General features: G+C 46.2%; 1 protein-coding gene and 1 long non-coding RNA gene across 4 annotated transcripts in view; both read right to left on the reverse strand.

Annotated features, from left to right (window-relative positions):
• Positions 1-2,362: 2,362 nt before the first annotated feature.
• Positions 2,363-6,626, reverse strand: LOC129683329 (uncharacterized). 2 transcript variants are annotated; one of them, XR_008721136.1, is made up of 3 exons: positions 6,449-6,626; positions 5,065-5,686; positions 2,363-3,803 (listed from the first exon to the last, which is right to left on the reverse strand). It is a non-coding gene; the product is annotated as an uncharacterized LOC129683329 (long non-coding RNA). The 2 variants fall into 2 exon arrangements; XR_008721135.1 differs by lacking the exon at positions 6,449-6,626 and having other exon boundaries at positions 5,065-5,096; positions 5,571-6,441.
• A 1,003-nt stretch (positions 6,627-7,629) lies between these two features.
• Pdss2 (decaprenyl diphosphate synthase subunit 2) overlaps positions 7,630-13,860 on the reverse strand; it is a 190,392-nt gene continuing 184,161 nt past the window's right edge. For both annotated transcript variants that reach the window (XM_055615983.1, XM_055615982.1), the window contains one exon: positions 7,630-8,441. In XM_055615983.1, coding sequence (XP_055471958.1) covers positions 8,283-8,441 — 159 coding nt within the window. In that variant the 3' untranslated portion in view covers positions 7,630-8,282. The remainder of the gene's footprint in view (positions 8,442-13,860) is intronic.

Here is a 13,860-nt window from a genome sequence, read left to right on the forward strand (position 1 = left end):
CCCCCCCCCCCCCCCCCCCCCCACACACACAGATAGACAGTTTTGTTTTGGAGGGTCACATTATGTACCCCTGCCTGATCCGGTAGGCCTTCAGTTCAAGAGAGTTCTTCTTGCCTCTGCCTCTCTAGTGCTGGGATTAAACACATGTACCACCATGTCTGGATACATACATACATACATACATACATACATACATACATACATACATATATAAAGTATAAATATATTATATATTTATATATTATATATAAAGTATATATATATTATATATTAGTAGCACTGCTGAATTGTAAACAAAACATATGCAATTTATATTATATATTATAAATATAAACATTTGTATTATATAGTACATAAATTATACTTCACCAAAGATGTTTTGAAAGAATTAAAAAAAAAAAATCCCAATGTGGTATCACATGTCTGTAATCTCAACTCTTGGGAAGTGAAGGGAGAAGGGTCAGGTTCATGTTTTTTCTCTGTTACATACTGAGTAGGAGGCCAGCCTGAGCGACATGAGATCCTGTCTCACAGAAGATGACAAGATGACTAAGGGCACTTGCCACCAAACCTGATGGCCTGAGTTTGATCTCTGGAACCTACTTGGAAGTAGAGAACCTACCAGCTGTCTTTTGACCTCCACGTGTGTATGATGGTACGTAAAAAATGCAACGAGAGGAATCCTGATGGGGGAGGGGAGGGAGGGAGAAAGAAAAGCAGAAACAGCACCAGTGGGATGTTCTACATACACAATCGAAGTTGCAGTGTAGCAGGGGAGCATGGGCAAGAGGCAAATGCCTGGAAGGTGAGCAGGAGCAGCAAGGCGGCACTCAACCGAGGCCGGAAATGATGAAAGCCCAGTTTAACTGAGAATGTTTGCTATAGCTCGGACAGTTTATCCCTCCGAAGTCCCTGTTGTAGAAATTGGGTCTCTAGTATGCTGATGAGCGGCGGCAGTCTCTAAGAGGAGGGTAGGTCACGGTGGTTGCCACCATTAGGAGACATTAGTAAATTCTCTAGGAGTAGGTCACTGAAGTGGCAGATCTCCTGGGACCGGGTTACAGTTCTTGGTGAGGTGACAGAAAAGTGGCTCAGCTTTCTCAGCTCACTGGCTCTTTCTTCTCTTATCATGTGATCTCTTCCACACATACTGTTACACGAAGTTAGCAGCCCCTTGCCAGGTGTCAGTGCCATGATATCTGGAATTTCTGGCTATCAGAATCCTGATAATCCAAATAAACTTTTCCATAAAGAACCCAACCTTATTCCTGGTCTTTTGGGGTATCACGATTCGGGCACAACAAGGCATATAGCAACACAGAAAGGTTTATTATTATTATTATTATTATTATTATTATTATTATTATTATTCTTTTGTTTTGTTTTGAGAGACAGGATCTATATGTACCACATGCTGGCTTTGGACTCTGTATTCAAGGTGACCTTGAACTTCTGACCCTCTTAACTGCACACCTACAACTCTAACTCTACACCTGGTTTATTTAGTTCTGAGGATTGAACCTGAAGGGTGGGGGTCGGGGCTCACGCATGTTAAGCAGCTGAAGATCTTCAACTGAGGCAAATAACAGAGAACTTTGTGGACGGGGGTGGAAGGAATATAAGGGCTATAGGAAGGATGGAACACGGCGGAACTTCTCTCCGAAGTCACAGCACCCAAGATTACTTGCTGCACCCGCTCGACCTGCACAGATCTGGAACCAATCAATATTCTGCCATGGAGCAGGAAGGGGTTCCCACCCCTCGCTGAGGATTGACAGGCACCTAACAGGTTGCTGTGGGAGGGAGAAACGTTCTCTTTAGTGGGCAGCTACTGTTAAGATGCCCCTGTTACGTAAATAACCCTTCACCCATGTGCCTATAAGGAAGCCTAATGAGACTCACTGGGTTACACACGCAAAAGGCCGGATAGCAAGGGGAACTGGTTTGGAAGAGGAATGAGATCCGTAGAATGGGATAGGGACCAGAGAGGGTAAAGTAGGTGAACATACATAAAATACATTATATACATATTTGAAACTGCCATAATGAAACCCATTATTATGTATATGTAATATATGCTAATAAATGTATACACAGAGACCCAAACAGGACAAAGAACACAGTGTTCAAGCCTGGCTATCAAGGACAGCAGCCATGAATGAGAAGCCAGCCTGGGCCTCAGAGTGAAACTTTGTCTTTTTTCTTTTTTTAAATTTTTCGAGACAGGGTTTCTCTGTGTACCCTGGCTGTACTGGAACTCACTCTGTAGATCAGGCTGCCTCTCAAGTGCTAGAATTAAAGGTGTGTGCCACCACTTAACAAGGATTTTTTTTTAGATTTATTTATTTATTATGAATACAGTCTTCTGCCTGCATGTACACCTGCACGTCAGAACACTAGATCTCATTATAGATGGTTATGAGTCACCATGTGGTTGCTGGGCCCTCTGGAAGAGCAACCAGTGCTCTTAACTTCTGGGTCATCTTTCCAGTCTGAAACTTTGTCTTTTAAGACAACCACCAGGAGCAGCAGCAGTGTGGGAGAGTAGGCAAAAATGACAGTAACAGAATAAGCTCATACAGTTGCAGCATGAAAAAAAAAATTTAAGCCAAAGACCATTTTGTTTGTGTCCCTTTGAACAAACCTTAAGGGTTCTTCTAAGTTTTTGGATAAGTGAAGGTGGCTTCTCATCCCACAAGATGGTTTCTCTGTGGTGCTGGTCATGAGAAGCTTCGGCCAGCTTACAGAAAGCTTCTGTTTGCCCGAAGAGCCTGGAGCCTGAGAGGGAAGATGCGGGCAGGGCAGGAGCCGACACAGATGCAGAGCAGTGGCGTCTTGTGTACCACCTTATGGCACACGTGCCACTAAGGCACAGCATGTCCTGTAGCAGAGGCTGATCTTGAACTCCTGCCCCTCGCTCTCCAGTGCTGAGACCTCAGATGTGCACCGCCACCCCAGCTTCCGAGTTTTAAGACAAATTGTCCCACAGGCTTTTGCTTTGTTTAGAGACAGGGCCTCACTCAGGGCCTTACCCTTACCAGAGTAAGGGTGCCAAGGGTGAGCTTTCTGCCTCACCCACCGTGTCACAGAGTGCAGCAATGACAAGCGAAGGTCAATACACTCAGCTCTGTGTGGAGTGTGGTGTGTTTGCGTTGCATGTGTGTAGAGGCCAGAGATTGACACTGGGTGTCCTCTTCAGTTGCTCTCTGCCTTATTTTTGGACACAGTCTCTCAGTGAGTTAGTGGAATTCCCTAACTTCTCTAGACGAGCTGACAGGAATCCTCCTGCCTCCAATTCCCCAGTGCTGGGATTGCTTTTCTCTCAGTGCTGGGGATGCAAGCTCAGGTCTTCACATGTGCTCAGTGAGTACTTTAATGACTGAGACACCTTCCTCCATCCATGTCTTTTTGCTTTTTTTTTTTTCCAAATTTTATTATTTTATGTGTGTGAATGTTTTGCCTGCATGTAGGTATGTGTACCACATGCATTTCACCAATTGGAGAGCTAGAGGTGAAAAGGTGTTGGAGCTCCTAGAACTGGATTTAGGGATGGCTGTGAGCTACCACGTGGGTGGCTGGAGTTGAACCTGGGTCCTCTGCAAGAGCAGCAAGTGCTCTTAGCCACTGAGCCATCTCTCCAGCCCCTTGTGTTTGTCTTGAGAGAAAGTCTTGCCACTTACTTCAGGAAAGTCTGGAATTTGCTCTGTAGTTCAGGCTGGCATCGAACTCAGGATCCTCTCGCCAAGCCTACCAGGTGCCAGGGTTACAGGTGTTGTACAGCACCTGGCCTTTCCAGTCTTGACCTGTTATGATGGAGAATATGCAGGGTCACTATTTTTCCAAGCAGAAGAGTTATAAAGTCAACTCTGCAGAGGGATTCAGAACATGGCTGCTCTGGCAAGAGATCTCACCCAAAGACTCTCTAGGTCTGTGTGATCTGGCTGGAATCCAGGAGACAGAGGCAGGCAGATCTGAGTTCAAGGCCAGCCTGGTATTGAACAAGTTTCAGGTAAAGAAAAGTTTACCTCCAGACGTGGTAGAACATGCCTTTAATCCCAAACAATGAAAGTAAAGTTAGTTTGTAGAAGGAAACACCCATGTTTGAAAGTGATGTCTAACTGAGTGGGAGAAAAAGTGACAAATCAGATGAAGAATTGAGGAGAGGCAAGAGGAAAGGGAAGCTACTTAAGGACCATGATGATCTTGCCCATCAGTGTCACGGCCTTCCCGCAGAGGAATGTGCCAATCTGCTGCATCTGCTTGGAGCCCACATTGTCTGCACCCACAGTGAAACATTCTGGGGAATCATCCACAAGCTGGATGACCTCAAGGAGGTGGTTGGACTTCTATGTTGCCCTGTCTTCCCTGGGCATCATGAGGTGTGTCAGAGATTGCCACACAGGGTTTAAAGATGATGTCACTAAAATCCCTGGAGAATATTTAATCTTGTTTTACCTATATGAATATTTTGGCTGTAGAGATGTTTGTGTGCCACCTGCCTGCTTGATGCCCATGGAGACTAGAAAAGGGCACTTGTTTCCCTGGAACTGGAGTTACAGACCACCTCAAATTGCCATATGGGTTCTGCGCATTAAACCCAGCAAGGGCTTTAGAGATCTGCTGTAAGAATCTGCCTGCGATCTTGAAGCCATTTCAAAAGGGTGGTGCAGACAGGGACCTGATTCTTGCATTCTAAATATTCCCAAAGGGATGGCACTGGTCTAGTTCCCCCTCCCCCAACCCCAGCAATGTTTCCATCCCTAAATTGAAGAGTTTACAGGAAGATTTATGGCTGGGCATGTACTCTTCCAGCATGCACAGAGTCCTAAGTTTGGTGCCCCCCAGCCCCCACATTGCATAAGCCACATATGGGGCCACACACCTGCAGTCCTGGCACTAAGGAGGCGGAGGCAGGAGGATCAGAAGCTTAAGATCATCCTTGGCTACATAGCAAATTTGAAGCTAGCCTTGGATATAGGAGAGCCTGTCTCAAAAAAGGAAACCAAATGCAAATAAAAATCGTAACAGAGAAGGGACTTTAGGGCCAGGGGCGTATGTACTCACCAGCAGAACATTTCCTTGGCGTGAGCAAGGCCCTGTATTTGGTTCCGATACCAACAAAGAAAGCAAGAGATTCAGTGAGGCAGGGAACTGCTTTAGAGTTTCTGGAAGGTACAATCAAAATGTCTAGAAAAGAATGTCTCTTGGGTTGGAGTAAGAAAGAGGAAGGACAGTCTAGAGAAGAGGTATAGGTCGGTCACAAGAGCTCAGGGACTGGCTACAGCATGAAATGACTCAGGCCTGTAAGGGCGTGCTTGTGCTTTAAAGATTCTTCCGCTGTAAGAATCTGCCTGTGATCTTGAAGCCATTTCAAAAGCGTGGTACAGACAGGGACCTGATTCTTGCATTCTAAATATTTTCAAAGGGATGGCACTGGTCTAGACAGTATGGACCCAGTCTGACAATCACCACCCCTGAGAGTTAACAACAGACTGCACAGCTTTGTTTGTTTGTTTGTTTATTTTTTGGAGATAGTCTAACTGTATAATACTGACTGACCTGGAACTCACCGTCTAGACCAGGCTGGTTAAGTTAACAGAGGGATCCACCTGCCTCCGGGGTGCTGAAATTAAAGGCATGAACCACCACTCCCGGCAAGGTTTTTCCTAAAGCTGGAGAGAAAAAACTGGAGGGAGATGGACAAACAGAGGATTTAGGCACAGGGAGCATGTAAAGGGGCCAGTGAAGAAGAAAGCAAAGATTCCAGACCAGAGTGTGGAGCTGGGAAGAGGCCTCAGCAGGTAAAGGCATTTTGTTGTTGCAGGCATGAGAACCCGGCTTCATAGCCCAGCTCTCCTATAAATAGCAAGTCTGGAAGTCTGGTGCTGCAGGGTGGAGTCGGGGGATCCCAGGAGACAGGTGGGTTGCAGTGTCATCTAGGTGGCACTCCAGGAACCAGTTTAAGGCCATCTTCTGCTACCCAGGGAGGAAAGGCCAGTCTGTGATACCTGAGATTCTTTCTCTTTGCCTTTTTAAAGGATGAGACAGAACAGAGGTCACAGAAGCTGCTGGGGAAATAAAAGGGAGGCAGGAAAGGTCCCAAAGAAAGGTGGGAGTTAAAATCACAAGAATCCACTGGGCACAGTGGCATACGCCTTTAAATCCCAGCACTCGGGGAGGCAGCGAAGGCTACACAGAGAAGCCCTGTCTCAAAAACAAACCCATAAACAAAAACAAAACAAAAAACCAAAACCAAACAAACACAAAAAACCATCACCACCACCACCACCAACCAAACCACAAGAATCCAGAAACATGTCACCTAAGGCAAATGGAGCTAAACTGTTCACACGTGAGGTGGCCGGCTCATCATTTATCTCCTGTATTCCGTAAAGGATCTATCTCAAGGTGCCCCCACCCCTCCCCGGGACCCACACAGCACTTTTACCAGACAGTCAGAAATGGTAATCTTGGTTTGTCTTCAGTCAGGGTCTGTTCAGTCCGTGCCAGCCTGTGACCTATGTAGCCTTGCGAAGCTGCCCCAGCCTCCCAAGGTGCTGGGGTTCCAGGTGTGGCCACTCCAGCGTGACACTGCCAACTCACAACCAGCCTGAGAGGGCCGTCATACTTACCTGGTTTAATCTCATTCACAGGAGAAGAAATTGAGGTGAGAGGGGAGTGGCTTTCAGACGACCATAGAGTGAACCCGATCTGAGGCATGGTGCCATCCAGACTCCGAGTGGATGTTAATGATTAGAACGTAGTCAGAGCTGTAGCATTGTAGCCATAGTTACTAATTAAGCCGGGTTTACTGAGAAGCCACATCGCAAACAGAGGAGTGGAATGTTGTATGGGCAATCTATAGGGGCACAGATTGTGACAGTATAAGCCGTTCTTAACACAGAGCTCACTCCCAACACATTAACCTCTGCTGGCTGACTTACATCTTCTCCTCGCTGCATGCCACACACTGGGCCTGGATGAGACTTCTGGGAGGAGGAATTCAACTAAAGTAACTTCCCCAGTGTTTGAGTGAAGTAGGTAATACAATCTGCTCACCATGTTTGCTGTCTCCAGATAGGGCTGTAATTACACCACGAAAGGAAGAAAGGTAGCTGAGTCTCAATCGAGCTCATTTATGTAAACTCAGCCTTCTTGTCAATGGCATGCTCATATTGCATTCGTGCAAACCACAGAAATCATCTGCGAACACCGAGACAGGGTCCGATTGCAGGCCTGGGCGACTGCTTGTGTTTTCTGTAATTCATTCGATGTCTGTGGCTCCAGACCAGAGGCTGACATTCTGAGGTTAAAATGAAACTCTCACCAGTGAAGTCCCAGCACCACAATTACATTTCTGAGAGATGGAAAACCAGAGGTAGTCCCCAAACCAAAGTGTCATAAAGGATGCGCTGCAGTTGGCATTAAAATGCCTTTGAATCGTGTCTTGTTTCTTTCTTTGTTTCTCTGCGTAGCCTACAGAACTCACTCTGTATGTAGACCAGGCTGGTTTCAAACTCAGAAATCTGCCTGCCTCTGCCTCCCAAGAGCTGGGATTAAAAGTGTGCACCACCACGCCTGGCTAGAAATGTGTCCTAATCTTGATGTTTAAGAAAAAAGGTCGGACAATTTCTTATACAATTGAATCAACACTTGGTAACCTTTAATATCCAATTTCAAGTATTTAGCAACTTGTTAACATTTGCCCCACCTCTTCCCAATCTGATAAAAACCACGATGCACTAGCCTCACATTAAGCCCACAGAGACATGATTTCAAGATGGCAGGAGGACATATTTTTGTTTAACTCATGGAACTGTTCTCCAGTACAGCACGAGGTGGTCACGAGGTTTGGTGTGTCTCCCCTGGCTGGCATCCAGCATTTCTCTTGACACCTGCAGCTTCCAGCTTGCTCTATCCTCTTTAGAAGGAAAACCACAGCCACTGCCCTGGCGCCATCCCTGGCTTGGTCCAATCAATAAGGACTTGTTTCCTGTCCATTTGCTGAGGTCACAGGAGCGAGTCTCATTAATTATTGCTGTTGCTGCAGCTTCAAGTGTGCTCTGGTGTGAGAAGTGAAAACCGTGTGACCTTTTTTCCTTCCCATTTTGTTTGTAGTGGTTCCAAAAGGTAGATTCATTAAGCATGAGATAAAGGACAGGTAAAAAACACATGTATTTTAAAAGTCATTAACACATTAGTTATTTCCTCACAAAGCTCTCCTGTCCACGCATTCTCTGGGTTTTTCAGCTAAGGAACAATAGTGTCTTTTTAATTTGGTGTCAGGAAAATCTGGTCACAGCAAACACAATGTTTTCTAAAGCAGATCTGGCCTCTGAGGGAGGAAAGCTCTCCAGGGCCTCCAGGGCCTTGTTTCCATGGTAACGACACAGGTCAATAGCTGAAGTCACACCTTTGCCAGCTTTGATTGTTTCTCGCAACTGTTAAGAAATAAACGCACAATAAGTCAGTTTTTGGTTGTACAGTAAGGACTACATTTAACGGGGGGCGGGGGGAGAGCTATGCGTTGCAAACAAGGACAGGAAGCACGTAAATCCAGTATTTCTGCTCTCTTGTCTTGAGGAAAGAGGACATCTTTCCAGGTGCTCTCCAGGCACCATCACCTCCCTCAGGCTACGTGAGCACGCTCCAGAGAGCAGCACAATAGGCTCCCATCAGCCCAATTACATCTCCTCCCACAGCCACCCCTTGATCTGCTGGAAGTGCCACGCTGGGAAGGCGGTAATGAAGGCCACACAGTGACATCTCTGGTACTCCGAATTCAGCAGCCTGATATTTTATGCAGGAAGCCCCCACTAACATCTTCATTCGAACTTAAAAAGAATTTAACACACCTTATGTTGACACGATAATCAAAATGGAAATTCAAGAAGGACATATATTATTAAATCTGACTATGACTTATTTAAAACCAAAATATTTTCCTTGGGAAGAAGGGAACAAAGAATTTTTATAAAGAATAAAATAAACTCTCAGTAAGCAGAAAACTGACTTCCAATCTCTCTCTGAGACTTTAAGAAAGGACCAAGGGGTCAGCAGGGGCAGCGGTGACCCTTCATTCCAGCACTTGAAGGCAGAGGCAAGTGGATTTTGTGAGGTAGAGGCCAACTAGGACTACATGGCTAGCCTCTGAAACAAAGCAACCAACAAAAAAACCAAAAATGGGGTTTGTAGATCTGCTTCAGCTTGTACTGCTCCTCAGAGGACCTGAGTCCAGGCCCCAGTGGCTCACAATAGCCTGTAACTCCAGATCCCACGGGTTCCATAGTCAACTGCACTTGTGTGCTCAAACCCATACAAGCATCTAACAAAATCTTGAAAAAAAATGAGACAAACTGGTCACGATTTAGAGCTGGAAAAGCCTTCACATTTTGACCTTAAATTACTTGGCCCCAGTTCAATAATCTTCTCAGTGGATGCTTTGACGGTATCTCTCATTTCCCCGGCCAGGCACCAGGCCGTCCCAGGCTAGCTCACCCGAGGCAGAACTCTGTGACCCTTAGAGACCGGGTGGGGCCGGGAAGCAAGGCCCAGTCTGTGAGTCATGGAAGATGCATGGGACATAGGGGCTGCAGCGTGGACGTGTCCATGTGAACCCCCCTGGGCCTTTCCTCTGGCACCGCGGCCAGACATGCAGCGAGAAGCTCTTCAGCCTGGATACCTGGGTCTCCTGCCTGCAACGATGTGGATGTTTTCCTGAGACAGGGTTTCTCTGTGTAACCCTGGCCGTCCTGGAACTCGGAGATCTGCCTCCCGCTGCCCCGCCCCCACCCTCCCGCCGAGTGCTGGAATTAAAGGTGTGTGCCACCTGTGCCATCACTGCCAGGCTTGGATGTGGACATTTTCATTGCTGTTTTCAGTGAGTCCTCATCTGTGCAGCTCCACTGGCGCTCTCAGATCCATGCTTTGTTCATCCTTTATACTGTTCATATATATACTTTGTTATCCTTTACACTGGGGCCCTCAGCATCCCCCAGGAAGGATATTTTTCACTTCCTAAAGAGCCTTCCCAGCCCGTTCCGCATCCCCGTAGCGCACCCCCCATGCTGCTCTGCTGAGCTTTACAAGTCTTGCCTAAAATCTGCACTGCCTTCCAACAGCCTTAGCAGTCCAAGTTCCCTCAGGAGGATGGAGAATCCTTCCTCCGAGTCTCACTCCTCCCCGGCCTCATTTGCTCCCTTCCTGCCTTTGCTCATGTATTAAAAGGAACTGCCTGCATTTTTCAGAGCCCGCATCCCAGCTTCCCTGGGGTGCACCCAGATTTTCCCTGGATGGAAGGCACTCTGCACCTAGAAGGATGGTGCCGGGCTGGCTGCTCCTCTACCTCAAGGCGACCGGAGCAGCTTGTGTGCTTCTGCCGTACAGTACTGTCGTGGTGTTGTATTTTAATTTTCTACTCTATTGACTTCCTCGTAAGACTTCAGGCTACATTCTGTATAATGCACAAAACACGAATAAAAATACATGCTGGTTTATTTCTCTAATGATATAATCAAGGGGTCAGAGGGCCAGGAAACTCAGTTACTCAGGATAATAGATAGAAGACACCACATTTTTTCAAATTTTCAGTTTCTCTTAGTGTGTGTGTGTGTGTGTGTGTGTGTGTGTGTGTGTGTGTGCATCCACCAAACTGTGGGTGACGAGATCAGGCTCTCTCCTTTCACCTTTATGTGGGTTTGGGGTTCTGGGGATCAAACTAATATCAAGGTTGTGCAGCAAGCAAGTGGCTTTACCTGCTAAGCCACTTCACTTCTTAAAATTTTCTAAATTTTATTGTTTTTTGGAGGGGAGGGCGGGATAGCATCTCACTCTGCCTGGCCTATTCACTATATAGTCCTTGCCCACCTTCCACTCGTGGCAATTCTTCCTCAGCATCCTCCAGGAGATGGGCACCGTCCACCCGGAGCCACATTTCTGATGCCTCGTCCTCCAGAGGCACTTACTACTACAATTGAGGTTCTGAGCACCACACTGAGACTATCCCAGTTTAGGTTGCCCCAGCCTCCTGCCAATTACTGGGCGCTCCACCAGATTCAAGTTTCTATTGTATCTTTACCATTTGAGGGAAGCCACTTAACTGTTCTCAGCTCTCAGTGAGGACCATAGCAATTCCTTGGGGGCCGGCTGGGGGGCTGCATGAGAAAGCACAGATTAGTGGATAGTGAAATCCACTGTTACAGCTCAGACTGTTGAGCTCTCCCTCCCAGGCCTGTGTCATCCCACCTAATCAGATCAAATCTATTTTGGTTTGATATACAGTAACCTCAAAGGCAGCTAGACTCAGCTCCTAGAGATACTTAGTGGGTAGAGGGTGGCCCTGTTTTCATTATCTGCAATCTCCCTGGACCTAAACTGGACAAGTCAATGTTTTAGGCTTCTAGGCTGGCAATGGCAGGCATGTGGATGTCTACAAAAGTAGTTAAATGCTGAATTTCTAAGAATTCTTGGAGCACCTACTACATGTAAGAGTTAAATGGTCCTCTGCTCAAGGACCAGGAGCTAGTTAAAGAGAAACTGAAATGCAGCAACACCAAGGCAGTGACGTGGGACAACAGGCGTAGGGCAGGACAGATAATGTTAACTAGGAGAGGCTCCAGCAAGCCTGGCGGAGGGGGCTTTGATGAGACGCAGGTTCAGCAGTGCAAGAGAACAGCAGAGAGCAGCATGCAGAATGTTCAGGAAGGAAGATAGGCAGAGGGCAGTCTGCAGAGTGGACATGGAAGGAACGCAGTTGAGAGCGGCCCAGCTGGCAGAGCTAGGTGTCAGGGGACTCAGGACAGCTCTGAAAACCAGGCTAAGAATTTTGTATAGACATATTTTTATTTAATTATAAGCTAGGTGGTGGTGCCACACACCTTTAAATCTCAGCACTCAGGAGGCAGAAACAGGTGGATCTCTGAGTTCCCTCGAACTTGGTTTACAGAGCTAGTTCCAGGACAGCCAGGGCTACACAGAGAACCCTATCTTGAAAAACTAAAACAAGCAGATAAACGGAACAACCCTAAAACAAGACAAAATTTAGTTATAAGGTATTTTAAAACTTCAATGCTGTGTGTGGTAGTCCATGCCTATAATCCCAGAATCCTAGCACCCAGGAATTGGAAACAGGAGGACCAGCAGTTTAAGGCCTGCCTGGACTCTAGAAGATGAGGGGGAGAGGGAGAATGAGAGGGAGAGAGAAAGGGCTGTAGGCAGTATAGCTCTCCAGGTGGCACTTGAAGACTTTTATGGTATAATATGCCGATCATGGCTGATTTCAAGCTGCCATAGGGTATGGAGTCACAAGCTTGTTAAATATTTAAGTCTTCATTAGGTTGGCTTAGGGACATCCCTGGCATCAGGGCACTTCACCCTAATTTTGACTTGTGTCTCGGGAGAACATCCTTTCACATAATCACAACACCGTGACCACACCCGGAGAGCTGACTAGAAACGTCTTTAAGGGTCATTTTTACTAAGCTGGGCGCAGTGGCTCACACTGTAATCTCAGCACTCTGAGAGGCAGAGGCAGGCGGAGCTCTGTGAGTTCAAGACCAGCCTGGTCTACAGAGCAAGTTCCAGGACAGCCAGGGCTACACAGAGAAACCCTGCCTCAAAAATAAAAACCAAACAAACAAAAGAATCATTTTACTAATCATTGTTCGTGTGTGTATATGTGAGAGGGAATGTGGACATTTGCAGTACACGGTGCCAATGTGGGGATCAGAGGACACTCTCATTGGTTCTCGAATCATGGGCTCTGGAAATTCCTCGCTGAGCCATCTTGCCAGCCCAGAAGGTTAACTAGAAAAGTTAGATAATTCTTTATCATCTTGTATCTAGTCCTTATCTTCGCCTCAGCCCAATATTTTTAGCTTTTTTAATTAAAAGCGTGTGTGGGTCTTTTGCCTGCATGAATGTCTGTGCACTGTGCTTGTGCAGTACCTGAGGAGGCCAAAAGAGGGTTTTGGATCCCCTAGAAATGGAGTCGCAGACAACTGTGAGCTGCCATATAGGTGCTGGGAGTCAAACCCAGGGCCTCCTGAAGAGCAGCCAGTGCTCTTAACTGCAGATCCATCCCTCCAGATTTTCAGCCATTTTCCCCCCAAATCACTATCAATCAAAATTCACACATTAAAGACGTTTATAATGACATTTTTGGTGTGTGTTTGCTTGTTTTGATATAGGCTCTTACAGCCTCTGGCTGGCTTTGGACTTGGAAAAATCTTCCTGTCTTTGCCTTCCATTGCTGGAATTACAGGCACCCGCCATCATGCTCAATTTTGTAACAACATTTTCCTATCTTTATTTTCTGATCCTTGTTTTTCTTTTTTCCTTGGGAGACAAAGTCTTGTTATGCATCCTTGTGTGCTAGCTAGTTTTTCTGTCAAGGAAGAAGATCCTATCTGGGAAGAGGATTCTCAGTTGAGAAAAGGCTTTTATCTAGATGCCTGTAAGGAACTCTTTAGACATAGTCTTGTTTAATGGAGTTGAAGACTGAGAATGCTTCCAGATCATCCCAGTGGTTCAGAGATTATCCACATTTGAGTGCACAGTATTATATGAGGCATTTATTTTGGGTTACTGTGTTTTATTGATTTTTTTTTAGAGATAGAGTTTTGCTATTGCCTAGAATTCCTAGGTTCATGTGATTTTTTTTCTGCCAGTCTTTCAAGTGGCTAAAATTATAGAGATATACTAGGTGACATTTGGTTACGGCACAATAAAGTAAATTGGGCTGGTAAGATGGCTTCAGAGAGTAAAGGAGCCTGGTCAACAAAGCAAGTCCAGGAGAGCCAAGGCTACATACTGGAAACCAAACCAAACCAAACCAAACCAAACCAAACCAAACCAAACCAA

The sequence above is a fragment of the Psammomys obesus genome, unplaced genomic scaffold (genome assembly GCF_907164565.1).
Source record: "Psammomys obesus unplaced genomic scaffold, mPsaObe1.curated_primary_1811, whole genome shotgun sequence".
NCBI lineage: Eukaryota > Metazoa > Chordata > Mammalia > Rodentia > Muridae > Psammomys > Psammomys obesus.